At 46.3% G+C, this 17,911-nt stretch overlaps 1 protein-coding gene across 1 annotated transcript in view; it reads left to right on the forward strand.

Moving 5' to 3' along the window:
* The window catches only part of LOC144500809 (dedicator of cytokinesis protein 2-like), a 1,379,043-nt gene that overhangs the window by 1,109,851 nt on the left and 251,281 nt on the right, over positions 1-17,911 (forward strand). Inside the window, exon 33 of the mRNA XM_078224279.1 lies at positions 2,552-2,700. Coding sequence (XP_078080405.1) covers positions 2,552-2,700 — 149 coding nt within the window. The remainder of the gene's footprint in view (positions 1-2,551; positions 2,701-17,911) is intronic.

Here is a 17,911-nt window from a genome sequence, read left to right on the forward strand (position 1 = left end):
AGCTGCCTGGGGGTGGACTGCCAGACATAGGAACATAGGAATCAGAGGCAGAAGTAGGCAAACTCAGCCCTTCAAGCCAGCTCCGCCATTCAATCAGGATGTGGAGATGCCGCCGTTGGACTGGTTTGGGAACAGTAGGAAGTCTTACAACACCAGGTTAAAGTCCAACAGGTTTATTTGGTAGCACGAGCTTTCGGAGTGCTGCCCTTTCATCAGGTGACTCACTGGCAGCAGTGGCTCAGTGGCAGCATGCAGGCCAGTATGTTGGGAACATTGTTGGTCTATCAGACACATGTTGGCGGACACATACTGCAGGCCTGCACGGCAGTACAACACTGACAGGAACTCTCATTGCTTGGGATGTCAACTGTGGCCCTGTTCACTTTCATTGTTGAAGATGAGCCAGGAAGTTCTCTTAGTGTGCTGCTCAATATTATCCCCTTAACCAGTGCCACTCAGAGCAAAGTAGGGTTGCACAAAGGTTAACACTGCTACCTCAGAGCGCCAGGACCCGGGTTCAATTCCGGCCTTGGGTCACTGTCTGTGTGGAGTCTGCATGTTCTCCCCGTGTCTGCGTGGGTTTCCTCTGGGTGCTCCAGTCTCCTCCCACACTCAAAGATGTACAGGTTAGGTTGATTGGCCAGGCTAAATTGCCTCTAGGTCAGAGGGTCTAGCGGGATAAACACATGGGGTTATGGGCATAGGGCCTGGGTGGGATTGTGGATGGTGCACACTCAATGGGCCGAATGGCCTCCTTCTGCACTGTAGGATTCTATAAAGTAACTGAACTGGCCATTCCTCTCATTTACCTTTATTGGGAGCTCAATGTGTTCAAAATTGTCAGCCTTGTGTCAAAACACAAGTGGTTGCACATCTAAAGTAATTCATTAGTGGCTGAAGTCCTGAAGATGTGAAAGTTGCAAAGTAAATGCAAGTTCGAGAGTGGAAAAGTTAAACCAGGGATGTCATATCGGAACAGTATTCTCCCTTGAGCAGACTCTGAGAGATCAACTGGTCTGTCTGAAGTGTCTGTTTCCATCTCGAAAGAACTCGCTGCCTTTCATTCATATGATCAAGTAACATGAACAACTGGACTTCAGAAGTAATTGACTGTGTGAAGTTGTTCCAACAACCACATAGGATGTTACATGAATGGAAAATGATTGTTCCCTTTTATCTGAAAGTAGTTCTTCGATCTTCACTGCAAATCTTCCTGCATGTGTTTGATGGCATCACTTTCAGTTAGTTTCAATGCTTTGTCCACTCCTTGTCACAGACACGTATTTCACAAGTCAGCTTCATTTTCTGATTTGGCAAGTGGAGACTGGAGGTACACTTACCTCTTCCACTGATTCACACAGAGAGTTCGCAGCTCTGAAACAGGCCATTTGGCCCCACTGGTGTCTGTTCGGGTCAATGCACCTAACCAGCACGTCTTTCAGACTGGGAGGAAACTGGAGCACCCAGAGGAAACCCACGCAGACACGGGGAGAATGTGCAAACTCCACACAGACAGTGACCCAAGCCGGGAATTGAATCCAGGTCCCTGGTCCTGTGAGGCAGCAGTGCTAACCACCGTGCCACTCTGAAATTGTCCCCAAGTTCTAGATTCCACAACCAGGGGGAACAACCTCTCAGTGTCTATCCTGCCAAGCCCCTTCACAGACAGTTGCCCAAGGCTAGAATCCCTGGTGCTGTGAGGCAGCAGTGCCACCATTCTCAGAGCAGTTACTATTTCAAACCTCTTTACGATTTGGGTGGCATGGTGGTACAGTGGTTAGCACTGCTACTTGCAGCTCCAGGCACCTGGGTTTGATTCCCGCCTTGGGTCACAGTCTGTGTGGCTGTTCTCCCTTTGTCTGCGTGGATTTCCTCCGGCTGCTCTGGTTTCCTCCCACAGTCCAAAGATGTGTGGATTAGGTGCATTGGCCATGCTAAATTGTCCCTTACAATCAGTAAGTGGTTAGCACTGCTGCCTCACAGGACCAGGGACCTGGATTCAATTCCCGGCTTGGGTCACTGTCTGTGTGGAGTTTGCACATTCTCCCCGTGTCTGCGTGGGTTTCCTCTGGGTGCTCCGGTTTCCTCCCAGTCTGAAAGACGTGCTGGTTAGGTGCATTGACCCGAACAGACACTAGTGGGGCCAAATGGCCTGTTTCAGAGCTGCGAACTCTCTGTGTGAATCAGGATGCGTAGCTTAGAGGGATTAGCAGGGTAAATATGTGGGGTTATGGGGGTAGGGCCTGGGTGGGATTGTTGTCAGTGCAGACTCACTGGGCCGAATGGCCTCTTCTGCACTGTAGGGATTCTCTGATTCATTAAGAGCCTTCTCAGGTCATCCCTTTAGTCCTTTCTTTTCCAATGAAAACCATCTCTAGTCGTTACTGCTTGTTGCATCCTTTCAGTTCTGACCTTGTCCCCCTTAAACCTTCCGTTATCAGAGTCCCCACTGGGGAGTCCCCAATGGGAACAGAGTCAAGTGTCATCACAACCTAACCCGGTTCCAGAGTGCTGACCTTTGACCCTCTCGTATTTGCATCTCCCTCCTCAGGCCAGCACAAGATCCGCTTTATTCCAGGAATGGTCGGGCCAATCCTGGAGATGACGCTTGTCCCCGAGGTGGAGCTTCGCAAGTCTACAATCCCCATCTTCTTTGATATGATGCAGTGTGAGTTCCAGTACAAGGGAGACTTCAGGACAGTAAGTGTGTCTTCTTGTTTACATTCACTGTGAAAACAATCGGCGAGATAACCGGCCAAGGGAAGAAAAGAGAATATTTTTTCTTAAGCTGTGAGTTGTGATTCTGGAATGCACTGTCCGAAAAGGTGGCAGTAACTGATTTAGCAGGAACTTTCAGAAAAGCAAGTGGATGAGTGTATGTAAAGGATATGGGCGGCACGGTAGCACAGTGGTTAGCACTACTGCTTCACAGCTCCAGGGACCTGGGTTCGATTCCCGGCTTGGGTCACTGTCTGTGTAGAGTTTGCACATTCTCCTCGTGTCTGCGTGGGTTTCCTCCGGGTGCTCCGGTTTCCTCCCACAATCCAAAGATGTGCGGGTTAGGTTGATTGGCCATGCTAAAATTCTCCCTTAGTGTCCTGAGATGCACAGGTTAGAGGGATTAGTGGGTAAATATATAGGGATATGGGGGTAGGGCCTGGGTGGGATTGTGGTCAGTGCAGACTCGATGGGCCGAATGGCCTCTTTCTGTGCTGTAGGGTTTCTATAATTCTATGATATATTTGCAGAACTAAAGGACAAATTGAAGGGGGCCTTAGGGTGCAGTGGGTCATGCCCCTGCCCCTGAACCAGGAGAGATCCTGGAGAGGGCGGCACAGTGGCACAATGGTCAGCACTGCTCGGGTCACTGTCTGTGTGGAGTTTGCACATTCTCCTCGTGTCTACATGGGTTTCAAAGAACAAAGAACAAAGAAAATTACAGCACAGGAACAGGCCCTTCGGCCCTCCAAGCCTGCACCGACCATGCTGCCCGACTTAGCCAAAACCCCCTACTCTTCCGGGGACCATATCCCTCTATTCCCATCCCATTCATGTACTTGTCAAGACGCCCCTTAAAAGTCACTCCCGTATCTGCTTCCACTACCTCCCCCGGCAACGAGTTCTAGACACCCACTACCCTCTGTGTAAAAAATCTGCCTCGTACATCCCACGGGTGCTCCGGTTTTCTCCCACAGTCCAAAGATATGCAAGTTCGGTTGATTGGCCATGCTAAATTGACCCTTGTGTCAGAGGATTAGTGGGGTAAATATGTGGGATTACGGGAATAGGGCCTGGGTGGGATTGTGGTTGGTACAGACTCGATGGGCCGAATGGCCTCCTTCTGCACTGTAGGGATTCCATGATTCTATGATCATCCAAAATAAGGTGTACAATTCTTAAGGGGGTTCAGGAGCGCAGTAAACTGGGTGCATAGACCATTGAAGGTGGCAGGAGAGCTGGAGAGAGCAGTTAATAAAGCATATAGCATTCTGCGCTTTATTAATAGGGGCATAGTGTAAAAGAGCCTGGGGGTATGCTGCACTTATACAAGACACTAGTTAGAGCTCAGTTGGAATATTGTGTACAGTTCTGGGCGCTACACTTTGGGAAGGATGTAAGTGAATTGGAAAGAGTGTGGAAGAGGTTTACAAGAATGGTTCCAGGAGTTAGAAACTTCAGCTTTGGGGGTAGATTGGAGATATTGGGACTGTTCTTCTTGGAGAGAAGAAGGCTAAGAGGAGATTTTATAGAAATGTTCAAAATCATGAGAGGGCTGGACAGAATAGACAGAGAGAAACTGTTCCCACTCAGAAAAGGATTAAGAATGAGAAGGCCCAGATTTAAAGTGATTTGCAAAAGAAGCAAATGTGATGTGAAAAAAAGCTTTTTCACACAACGAGTGGTTTGGGTCTGGAACGCACTTCCTGGGATTGTAGTGGAGGCAGGTTCAATTGATACATTCAAGGGGGCATTAGATGATTTCTTGAATAGAATAATGTGCAGAGGTAGAGGGAAAAAGCAGGGGAACGGCACTAAGTCATGATGCTTGTCTGGAGAGCTGGGGCAGACACAATGGGCCAAATGGCCTCCTTCTGTGCTGTACAATTCTGTGATTCTGCGATTTCGCACAAAATAGTTAGCCAACAGAACAACAGGTGGCAAAGCCTGATCATGATAATACAACAGCGGAAACAGAAACCGCTGGAAAGAAACAAAACGGCAGTCCGCATGTTTGTAGAGAGATTGGCTGAGTTTATTGATGTATGAGGAGAGATTGACTCGGATGAATAAGGGGGATCTCATAGAGACTTATAAAATTCTAATCGGACTAGACATGGTGAATGCAGGGAGAGGATATTCCAGATGGTGGGTGTGTCCAGAACCAGGGGATCACAGTCTGAGGATTGGGGGTAGACCATTTAGGACGGAGGTGAGGAGACATTTCTTAACCCATAGAGTGGGGAGCCTGTGGAATTCATTACCACAGGAAGTAGTTGATGCCAAAACAATGAATGTATTCAAGAGGCGGTTGGGTATAGCACTTGGGGCGAATGGGATCAAAATCATGGGGAGAAAGCAGGATTAGGCTATTGAGTTGGACGATCAGCCATGATCGTAATGAATGGCGGAGCAGGCTCGAAGGGCCAAATGCTCCTAACTTCTGTGTTTCTATGTTTATGATCAGGGTGTGGAGCTTTCCTCAGAGTGGCTGGTCTGTTATGAAAGAATCCCAGCAATCAGAACAGAGGGGAGCGGGGCCTCAGACAGTGGAAAGCACAAATGCGACCCTTTTTGCTGCAATTTTATAATCCTCTCCATCTTTTTCTAAAATTCTCAAATATGACACGGCCATTTATCAGCGCGGGCTGCGTTCCACAAGGCATTTCCCTACTGCATTGACAGCCAATAAATCTTATTCATTCAGTAATGAACAGAAATAACTCCTCGCAAACACTGGTTTGGCAAAAACAAAACTGGCACAAAAGAAATACACACCATCTCGCTCACTCCAAACCAAACTGGAAGAAAGATCAAACCAATTGATTCAACATGGAATGACTTCCTCTGTGAAATGTGATTGGACAGTCTCAGCCACTGGTACAACCACTGGGAGGATGGACGTGGGGAACAATATTTGGACCATAGAACCCATACGGTGCAGAAATAGACCAGTCAACCCCTTGAGTCTGCACTGACTCTCCGAAGAGCATCTTACCCAGGCCCATGTCTCCACCCTAACGCCGTAACCCTGCACATTTACTGTAGTTAATCCACCTATCCTAAACATCTTTAGGCACTAAGGGGCAATTTATCATGGCCAATCCACCTAACCTGCACACCTTTGGACGGTGGGAGGAAACCGGAGCACTCGGAGGAAACCTACGCAGACACGGGGAGAACGTACAAATGCTACACAGGCAGCCACTCAAGGGCGGAATCAAATCTGGGTCCCTGGCACTGTTCAATGCACTTTCCATTGAACCTGGGTTGATCCCCTGGCTTGATGGTAATGATTGAGTGGGGGATATGCTGGTCCATGAGGTTGCAGATTGAAATGGAGTACAATTCCGCTGCTGTTGGTGGCCCACAGCGCCTCATGGATGCCCAGTCTTGAGTTGCTAGATCTGTTCAAAGTCTGTCCCACAGTGATAGTGCCACACAACAGTTAGAGGTTATTCTCAATGTGAAGACGGTACTTTATCTCCACAAGGACTGTGCACTGGTCACTCTTACCGATGCTGTCGTAGACAGATCCATCTGCAGATAGAAGACAGAGAGTTGAAATAAGAGGGGTATTATCAGGATGGCAACCTGTAACTAGTGGAGTGCCACAGGGATCAGTGCTGGGGCCAAATTATTTACAATATATATTCCTTACTTGAATTTGGCATGCTTTGTTTCATCGGTCAGAATACAGGAGTTGGGACGTCTTGTTGAAGCTGTACAAGACATTGATAAGGCCACACTTGGAATACTGTGTACAATTCTGGTCACCCTATTATAAAAAGGATATTATTAAACTCGAAAGAGTGCAGAAAAGATTTACTCGGATGCGACTGGGACTTGATGGATTGAGTTACAAGGAGAGGCTGAATAGACTGGGACTTTTTTCTCTGGAGCATAGAAAGCTGAGGGGTGACCTTATAGAAGTCTATAAAATAATGAGGGGCATAGACAAGGTAGATAGTCAATATCTTTTCCCAAAGGCAGGGGAGTCTAAAACTAGAGGGCATAGGTTTAAGGTGAGAGGGGAGAGATACAAAAGTGTCCAGAGGGGCAATTTTTTCACACAGAGGGTGGTGAGTGTCTTGAACAAGCTACCAGAGATAGTAGTAGAGGCGGATACAATTTTGTCTTTTAAAAAGCATTTAGATAGTTACATGGGTACGATGGGTATAGAGGGATATGGGCCAAATGCGGGCATTTGGGATTAGCTTAGCAGTTTAATAAAAAAGGGCGGCATGGACAAGTTGGGCCGAAGGGCCTGTTTCCATGCTGTAAACCTCTATGACTCTGTGACTCTATGAATGAGGGAAGTGAATGTACACTTGCCAAGTTTGTAGATGACACAAAAATAGGTGGGAAGGCAAGTGGTGAGGATGACACAAAGAGTCAACAGGTTAAGCATGTGGGTAGAAATTTAGCAGATGGAATATAATGCAGGAAAATGTGAAATGTGAAATGCACTTTGGTAGGAAGAATAATTAGTTAAATGGAGAAAGACAACAGAAAGCTGGAGCTCAGATGGATTTGGGGGACCTTGTGGATAAATCACAGAAAGCTAGCATGCAATTTCAGCAGGTAATAGGGAAGGCAAGTGGAATTTTGGCCATTGAACAGGTATTTTGTGTCGGTCGTCACAGTGGAAGACACAAATAACATGCCAAAAATTGATGACAGGAAGGCAATGGCAGGTGAGAACCTAGAAACTATCATTATCACGAAAGAGGTAGTGTTGGGCAAGTTAATGGGGCTAAAGGTAGACAAGTCTCCTGGTCCTGATGGAATGCATCCCAGGGCAATAAAAGAGATGGCGAGAGAAATAGCAAATGCACCAGTGGTAATTTACCAAAATTTGCTGGACTCTGGGGTGGTTCCCGCAGATTGGAAATCAGCAAATGTGACGCCACTGTTTAAAAAGGAAGTAGACAAAAGGCAGGTAACTCTAGGCCGGTTAGTTTAACTTCTGTAGTCGGGAAAATGCTTGAATCTATCATCAAGGAAGAAATAGCGAGACATCTGGTTATAAATTGTCCCATTGGTAAGATGCAGCATGGGTTCATGAAGGGAAGGTCATGTTTGACTAATTTGGTGGAATCCTTTGAGAACATTACATGTGCAGTGGACAATGGGGAATCTGTGGATGTGGTGTATCTGGATTTCCAGAAGGCATTTGACAAGATGGCGCACCAATGACTGCTACATAAAATAAAGGTGCACCGTGTTACAGGTAATGTATTAGCATGGATAGAGGATTGGTTAACTAACAGAAAGCAAAGAGTGGGGGTAAATGGATGTTTTTCTGGTTGGCGATCAGTGACTAGTGGTGTGCCTCAGGGCTCAGTGTTGGGACCGCAATTGTTTACAATTTACAAAGATGATTTGGAGTTGGGGACCAGGTGTAGTGTGTCAAAATTCACAGATAACACTAAGATGGGTGGAAGAGCAAAGTGTGCAGAGGACGCTGAAAGTCTGCAAAGGGATATAGATAGTCGAAGTGAGGGTCTGGCAGATGGAGTAAAATGTTGGTAAATGTGAGGTCATCCATTTTGGTAGGAATAACAGCAAAATGAACTATTATTTAAATGGTAAAAAATTGCAGCATGCTGCTGTGCAGAGGGACCTGGGTGTCCTTGTGCAGGAATCTTAAGGAGTTGATTTGCAGATGCAGCAGGTAATTAAGAAGGCAAATGGAATTTTGTCCTTCATTGCTAGAGGGATGGAGTTTAAAAACAGTGAGGTTATGTTGCAGCTGTATAAGGTGCTGGTGAGGCTGCACCTGGAGTATTGTGTACAGTTTTGGTCTCCTTACTTGAGAAAGGATATATTGGCACTGGAGGGGGTGCAGAGGAGATTCACTAGGTTGATTCCGGAGTTGAGAGGGTTGGCTTATGAGGAGAGACTGAGTAGACTGGGGCTATACTCATTGGAATTCAGAAGAATGAGGGAGATCTTATAGAAACATATAAGATTATGAAGGGAATAGATAAGATAGAAGCAGTGAAGTTGTTTCCATTGGCGAGTGAAACTAGAACTAGGGGGCATAGCTTCAAAATAAGGGGAAGCAGATTTAGGACTGAGTTGAGGAGAAACCTCTTCACACAAAGGGTTGTGAATCTGTGGAATTCCCTGCCCAGTGAAGCAGTTGAGGCTACCTCATTGAATGTTTTTAAGGCAAGGACAGATACATTTTCGAACAGTAAAGGAATTAAGGGTTAAGGTGAGCGGGCGGGTAAGTGGAGCTAAGTCCACATAAAGATCAGCCATGATCTTATTGAATGGCGGAGCAGGCTCGAGGGGCCAGATTGCCTTCTCCTGCTCCTAGCCCTTATATTCTTATGTTCTTTATTTCAAAGGGAATGGAGTCTAAAAATAGGGAAGTCTTGGTGAAACTATACAAGGCACTAGTTAGACCACACCTGGAATACTGTGAACAGTTTTGGTCCCCTTATCTAAGGAAAGATATACTGGCATTGGAGACAAACCAGAGAAGTCTCACTAAGGTGATCCTGGGCATGGAGGGATTTTCTTTTGAGGTGAGGATGAGTAGGTTGGCCCTGTACTCAGTGGAATTTAGAAGAATGAGAGACAACCTTATTGAGACATATTGGATTCTCAGGGGGCTTGAGAGGGTAGATGCTGAGAGGTTGTTTCCCCTTGTGAAAGAATCTAGAACCAGAGGGTATCATTTCAGAGAAAGGGGGCTTCCATTTTAAAACAGAGATGAGGAAGAATTTCTTCTCTCAGAGGGTAGTGAATCTGTGGAATTCTTCATTGCAGAGGGCTGTTGAGGCTGGGTCATTAAGTATGTTCAAGGCTGAGATAGACAGATTTTTAATCAGTAAGGGAATCAAGGGTTAAGAAGACGAGGCAAGAAAGTGGAGTTGAGGATTATCACATCAGGTCAGTCATGACCTCATTGACTGGCGGAGCGGACTCGACAGGACGAATGGCCTAATTCTGCTCCGAAAGCTTATTGTTTTATTAGAATATTTTGTTAATATTTAGGGCCAATAAAGAAAACTGAATGAGGTACTTATGAAAAATAATAACACATAAATAAATTATAGATCATCTCGGAATTGTGGGAGAATTAAATTAACATCGCTGTAGAACATAATAAAAGTTGACGCTTGGCTTATTTCATGTTTATATAATGTAACCTTGTTGTGATACAGTAGTTTCCCCTAAGTCATCTCATTTGTTGGGAAGATGACCGTTCTCCGCTCAGTGACTTCTAATAAGCTTTTCTGATGTCTCGCCTAGCATTTCTGCCTCAATTATTCGCTAGGGTTTAGAGGGTCGAGGGGTGTTCAGATTGAGTGGATGAAAGGGTTGTAAAGAGAATCAATTTTAACTGGTGGTGGAGAGGGAGGGGGTGGGCTGGGGGTGCGGGGGGCTGGTGGGGACATCCAGATCAAAGGATGCTCTTGTGGGACTAAAGGGATCAAGGGATGTGGGAGGAAGGGGGGATCAGAATATTGAATTCAAAGATCAGCCATGATCAAGATGAGTGGCATAGCAGGCTCAAAGGGCCAAATGGCCTACTCCTGCTTCTAGTTTCTATGTGATCTTAATTTTTTTAAAATTAATTCATGGGATGTGGCAGTGTGAAAGATCAGAAGGATCTTGGGGTCCAAGTTCATAGGACGCTCAAAGCAGCGTCGCAGGTGGAGGCTGTGGTTAAGAAGGCGTATGGAATACTGGCCTTCATCGAAAGAGGAATTGAGTTTAGAAATCGGGAGATAATGCTGCAGCTGCATAGGACCCTGGTCAGACCCCACCTGGAGTACTGTGCCCAGTTCTGGTCTCCTCATTACAGAAAGGATGTGGAAGCCATAGAAAGGGTGCAGTGGAGATTTACAAGGATGTCGCCTGGATTAGGTGGTTTGCCTTATGAGGATAGGTTGAGAGAGCTAGGTCTTTTCTCCTTGGAGAGGCGAAGGATGAGGGGTGATCTGATAGAGGTGTATAAGATGTTATGGGGTATTGATAGAGTGGATTCTCAGAGGCTTTTACCCAGGGCTGAAATGATTGCCACAAGAGGTCTCAGGTTTAGGGTGCTGGGGAGTAGGTACAGAGGAGATGTTAGGGATAAGTTTTTCACTCAGAGGGTGGTGGGTGCATGGAATCGGCTGCCGGTAGTGGTGGTGGAGGCGGATTTGATAGGGTCTTTTAAGAGACTTTTGGATAAGTTCATGGAAGTTAGTAAGATAGAGGGTTATAGGTAAGCCTAGTAGGTAGGGACATGTTCGGCGCAACTTGTGGGCCGAAGGGCCTGTTTGTGCTGTAGTTTTTCTATGTTCTATGTTCTATCACTTTCAAGACGAGCATTTGTGGCCCATCCCCAATTAGAACATAGAACATAGAACATAGAAAGTCACAGCACAAACAGGCCCTTCAGCCCACAAGTTGCGCCGATCACATCCCCACCTCTAGGCCTATCTATAGCCCTCAATCCCATTAAATCCCATGTACTCATCCAGAAGTCTCTTAAAAGACCCCAACGAGTTTGCCTCCACCACCACCGACGTCAGCCGATTCCACTCACCCACCACCCTCTGAGTGAAAAACTTACCCCTGACATCCCCCCTGTACCTACCCCCCAGCACCTTAAACCTGTGTCCTCTCGTAGCAACCATTTCAGCCCTTGGAAATAGCCTCTGAGAGTCCACCCTATCCAGACCCCTCAACATCTTGTAAACCTCTATCAGGTCACCTCTCATCCTTCGTCTCTCCAGGGAGAAGAGACCAAGCTCCCTCAACCTATCCTCATAAGGCATGCCCCCCAATCCAGGCAACATCCTTGTAAATCTCCTCTGCACCCTTTCAATGGCTTCAACATCTTTCCTGTAATGAGGTGACCAGAACTGCGCGCAGTACTCCAAGTGGGGTCTAACCAGGGTCCTATAAAGCTGCAGCATTATCTCCCGACTCCTAAACTCAATCCCTCGATTAATGAAGGCTAGTACGCCATACGCCTTCTTGACCGCATCTTCCACCTGCGAGGCCGATTTAAGAGTCCTATGGACCCGGACCCCAAGGTCCTTCTGATCCTCTACACTGCTAAGAATGGTACCCTTCATTTTATACTGCTGCTCCATCCCATTGGATCTGCCAAAATGGATCACTACACACTTATCCGGGTTGAAGTCCATCTGCCACTTCTCCGCCCAGTCTTGCATTCTATCTATGTCTCGCTGCAACTTCTGACATCCCTCCAAACTATCCACAACACCACCTACCTTGGTGTCGTCAGCAAACTTACCAACCCATCCCTCCACTTCCTCATCCAGGTCATTTATGAAAATGACAAACAGCAAGGGTCCCAGAACAGATCCCTGGGGCACTCCACTGGTCACTGACCTCCATGCAGAGAAAGACCCCTCCACAGCCACTCTCTGCCTTCTGCAGGCAAGCCAGTTCTGGATCCACAAGGCAACAGCCCCTTGGATCCCATGCCCTCTCACTTTCTCAAGAAGTCTTGCATGGGGGACCTTATCGAACGCTTTGCTGAAGTCCATATAGACCACATCCACCGCTCTTCCTTCGTCAATGTGCTTGGTCACATTTTCAAAGAACTCAACCAGGCTCGTAAGGCACGACCTGCCCCTGACAAAGCCGTGCTGACTACTTTTGATCATACTAAACTTCTCTAGATGATCATAAATCCTGTCTCTCAGGATCCTCTCCATCAACTTACCAACCACTGAGGTTAGACTCACCGGTCGGTAATTTCCCGGGCTGTCCCTGTTCCCTTTCTTGAATATAGGGACCACATCCGCAATTGCCTCTGAGCATCTCACTTTCAGAGGAAATTTAAGAGTCAAGGCACATTGCTATGGGCCTGGAGTCATGTGTAAGCCAGACTGGGTAAGGATGATAGATTTCCTTCCCTAAAGGACATTAGCGAACCAGATGGGACTTTACAACAAATTGACAAATAACTTTTAATTCCAGGTTTTTTTTATTGAATTCAAATTTTGCCATCTGCTTTATGTATTCATTCATGGGACGTGGGCATTACTGGCTGGTCCAGCATTTATTGCCTAATCCTAGTTGCCCTTGGAGGGCACTTGAGAGTCCCTGGAGTCACATGTCGGCCAGACCAAGTAAGGATGGCCGATTTCCTTCCCTAAAGGACATCAATGAACCATGGTGGGATTCGAACCCACGTCCCCTGCGCATTAGCCTTGGCCTCTGGATTACAATCCAGTGACAATACCACTACACTACTGCTCCCTCCCCCCCTACCCCCCAAAGTAGAATTAGGCTATTCAAAAGTGAAATCAGGAAAGACATAGATTCGTAGAGTCATAAAGGTTTACAGCATGGAAACAGGCCCTTCGGCCCAACACTTCCATGCCGCCCTTTTTTTTAACCACTAAGCTAGTCCCAATTGCCCGTGTTTGGCCCATATCCCTCTTTACCCATCCTACCCATGTAACTGTCTAAATGCTTTATAAAAGACAAAATTGTATCAACTCCTACTACTACCTCAGGCAGCTTGTTCCACACATTCACCACCCTCTGTGTGAAAAAATTGTCCCTCTGGAACCTTTTATATCTCTCACCTTAAACCTATGCCCTCCAGTTTTAAACTCCCCTACCTTTGGAAAAAGATGTTGACTAACTAACTTCATCTCACTAAATCCAGTGCAACATGACAGATTAGACAAGAAAAGAAGCGGCAGATGGAATTCATTGCCATTGAATGTGAGAGGTTGAATGATTTGTTCTGGCATAGGAAGGCACTCGATCATATTGCTACCACAATGCAAGTGGCTACACTGTTTGTCCACAGAACAACACTACAAATTAATTTTCTTTAAAACATTTTCTGTTGAGTATCTGAGAGTTCTGTACAAATGCAAATTCTTTCCTGTTTCCTGAGGGAAGGCGAGATGATGTTGGCATGGCAAAGGGATTCGGGGCTTCAGGCAAGGAAGACATTAAAAATAGTGCATCAAATGGATGTAGCAGTAACAAAGACACAGCTAATGGAACACTACATCTTATAATAAAAGGAAGGTGATATGTAAGTTGAGATGGATTGGTATATGTATAAAAGGTTAGTGAGGACACAGTTGGAGTCCAGTGTTGAGGTTAGGGTTGCATATTATCGGAAAAATGTTGAGGCAATAAAGAGAATATAACACATTTCATCCACACAGGACAAACACTGAGTCTTGGGCCGAAGGGAATCAAAGATTTTGGGGGGCAGGCAGGATAAGGCAATTGAGTTGGATGATCAGCCATGATCATAATGAATGGCGGAACAGACTTGAAGGACCAACTGGCCTCCTCCTGCTGCTACTTCAATCCCAAAGTGTTCTGTCGGGGAAGGAAATCTGCCATCCTTACCCGGTCTGGCCTGGATGTGACTCCAGACCCACAGCAAGGTGGTTGACTCTTCACTGCCCTCTGAAGTGGCTAAGCAAGCCATCCAGTTGTGCAAAACTGTGACAGTAAGGTTGAAAAGGAATAAAACTGGGTGGGCTAGCTGACAACAACCCAAGTACCGGAAACAACAATCACGCAACCAGTTCAGTCGACCATACAAAGTTCTCCTGAAGATCCCCCAGATCTTAGTGCTGAATTTGGGAGAACTGTCCCATCAACTAGTCACACAATAGCCTGTCATTGACATACTTACCAAATGATACCTTGGAACCAATGCCTCTGGCACCTTCGTTGATTTGATTTGATTTATTATTGTCACATGTATTAGTATACAGTGAAAATTATTGTTTCTTGCACGCTATACAGCCAAAGCATACTATTCGCAGAGAAGGAAAGGAGAGAGTGCAGAATGTAGTGTTACAGTCATAGCTAGAGTGTAGAGAAAGATCAACTTAATGCGAGGTAGGTCCATTCAAAATTCTGATGGCAGCAGGGAAGAAGCTGTTCTTGAATCGGTTGGTACCTGACCTCAGACTTTTGTATCTTTTTCCCGACGGAAGAAGCTGGAAGAGTGTATTTCACAGAAACATAGAAACATAGAAAATAGGAGCAGGAGGAGGCCATTTGGCCCTTCGAGCCTGCGCCACCATTCATTGCAATCATGGCTGATCATCCAACTCAATAATCTAATCCTGCTTTTTCCCCATAACCTTTGATCGCATTCGGCCCAAGTGCTATATCCAGCTGCCCCTTGAATATATTCAATATTTTTGCATTAACTACTTCCTGTGGTAATGAATTCCACAGGCTCACCCACTCTTTGGGTGAAGAAATGTCTCCTCATCTCCATCCTAAATGGTCTACCCTGTATCCTCAGACTGTGACCTCTGGTTCTGGATTCCCCCATCATCGGGAACATCCTCCCTGCATCTACCCTGTCTAGTCAAGTTAGAATTTTATAAGTCTCTATGAGATCCCCCTTCATTCATCTGAACTCCAGCAAAAACAATCCTAACCGAGTCAATCTCTCCTCATATATCAGTCCCGCCATCCCTGGAATCAGCCTGGTAAACCTTTGCTGCACTCCCTCGAGAGCAAGAACATCCTTCCTCAGAAAAGGAGACCAAAGCTGCACACAATACTCTAGGGTGTGGCCTCATCAAGGCCCTGTACAATTGCAACAACACATTCCTGCTCCTGTACTCAAAACCTCTCACAACGAAGGCCAACAAGCCATTTGCCTTCTTTACCGCCTGCTGTACCTGCATGCTTACCTTCAGCGACTGGTGCACAAGGACACCCAGGTCCCACTGCACACTCCCCTCTCCCAATTTGCAGCCATTCAGGTAGTAATCTGCCTCCTTGCTTTTGCTTCCAAAGTGAATAACCTCACATGTCGGGCGTCCGTGGGGTTTTTAATTATGCTGGCTGCTTTTCCGAGGCAGCGGGAAGTGTAGACAGAGTCAATGGATGGGAGGCTGGTTTGCATGATGGATTGGGCTACATTCATGACCTTCTGTAGTTTCTTGCGGTCTTGAGCAGAGCAGGAGCCATACCAAGCTGTGATACAACCAGAAATAATGCTTTCTATGGTGCATCTGTAAAAGTTGGTGAGAGTTGTAGCTGACATGCCAAATTTCCTTAGTCTTCTGAGAAAGTAAAGGCGTTGGTGGGTTTTCTTAACTATAGTGTCAGCATGGGGGGACCAGGACAGGTTGTTGGTGATCTGGACACCTAAAAACATGAAGCTCTCGACCCTTTCTACTTCGTCCCCATTGATGTAGACAGGGGCATGTTTTCCATTACATTTCCTGAAGTCGATAACAATCTCCTTCATTTTGTTGATATTGAGGGAGAGATTATAGTCATAGTCTCGTTCACCAGATTCTCTATCTCATTCCTGTACTCTGTCTCATCATTGTTTGAGATCCGACCCAACACGGTGGTGTCATCACCAACTTGAAAACCTTCAATATCAACCATGGGAACATAGAATACTACGGCGCAGCTGGTGGCCTTTCGGCCCATCAAACCTACACTGACAACAATCCCACCGAAGTCCTATCCCTGTAACCCTGCTAGACCCCCTGATCTAAGGGGCAATTTAACTTGGCCAATCAACCTCACTTGCACATCTTTTAAGAGACTCCTGGATGAGTACATGGGACTTAATAGGATGGAGGGTTATAGGTAGGCCTAGAAGGTAGGGATATGTTCGGCACAACTTGTGGGGCCGAAGGGCCTGTTTTGTGCTGTAGTTTTTCTACGTTTCTATCTTTGGAGTGTGGGAGGAAACCGGAGCACCCGGAGGAAACCCACACAGCCATGGGGAGAACATGAAAACTCTACACAGACAGTGACCCGAGGCTGGAATTGAACCCGGGTCCCTGGCACTGTGAGACAGCAGAGCTAACGACTGCACTGTGTGCCACCGTGCTAGTGGGACCGGACATACCCAGCAGATATGGTGGCATAATGGTATACAGTCCAGAGGGAGTCACTCTAGGAGACTTCCATTCTGATCTTGGAACCAATGAAGTCTTTTAGCATCAGGTCAAACATGGGTAAGGAATCCTCCTGCCCATTTCCACTCAGCTGATGAATCAGTACCCCTCCATATTGAACAGCATTTGGAGGCAGGGCTGAGCCTAGCACTGGCATGGAATCCCCCCTTGGAGGGGGATTTCAATGCCCATCATCAAGGGTGGCTCATCAGCACCACAACTGACTGAGTTGACTGAAGGGCAGATCTCCCAGGCTGGGCTTTTTCAGAAAGTAGCGAGGATACCAACAAGAGGGAAAAATTGACTTTACCTCATCCTCATCTGATGAAGATACATGTGTCTTTAAAAATATTGTTATGAGTTACCATGCTTAGTTGTTGTGGAGGCAAGGCTGGAATTTTACCGGCGGACAAGGCGGTACTATTCTGGTACAAATTTCATCTTCACGTTGAGAATGCCATCTATTGTTTTATGTGGCACTACCATCAGATTGGGCGCAAACCTGAGTCAATGGGAAGTGAGGCGAGCATTCCCAGGGCTGGAGCTCTTCAGTCGGAGTCAGGGCGTTGTTCGGAGTACACCTGTATTGTTGAGCTGTTAAACCTTTCGCTGTATATAGTTCTTCTTATCAATAAATGGTTTCATTAGTTACTTGCCACATCAAATCGTCTTGGAGTTACAACAGCCTCCAACGCCAGTGTATCTTTCCTTAAATAAAATGTGAACAAAAACTGTTCACATTATTCCTCTATGGTGTAGTTGAACTCGTGTTTCCCCAGGATAGGAGAGTGGAAAACTAGAGGGCATAGGTTTAAGGTGAGAGGGTAAAGATTGAAAGGGTTCATGAAGGGCAAGTCATGTTTGACTAATTTGGTGGAATTCTTTGAGAATATTACATGTGCAGTGGAGAATGGGGAACCTGTGGATGTGGTGTATCTGGATTTCCAGAAGGCATTTGACAAGGTGCTGCACCAAAGACTGCTACACAAGATAAAGGTGCACGGTGTTACGGGTAATGTGTTAGCATGGATAGAGGATTGGTTAACTAACAGAAAGCAAAGAGTGGGGGTAAATGGGTGTTTTTCTGGTTGGCGATCAGTGACTAGTGCTGTGCCTCAGGTCTCAGTGTTGGACCGCAATTGTTTACGATTTACATAGATGATTTGGAGTTGGGTACCAAGTGTAGTGTGTCAAAATTCACAGATGACACTAAGATGGGTGGAAGAGCAAAGTGTGCAGAGGACGCTGAAAGCCTGCAAAGGGATATAGATAGTCTAAGTGAG

Source organism: Mustelus asterias, chromosome 1 (assembly GCF_964213995.1).
Source record: "Mustelus asterias chromosome 1, sMusAst1.hap1.1, whole genome shotgun sequence".
Lineage (NCBI taxonomy): Eukaryota > Metazoa > Chordata > Chondrichthyes > Carcharhiniformes > Triakidae > Mustelus > Mustelus asterias.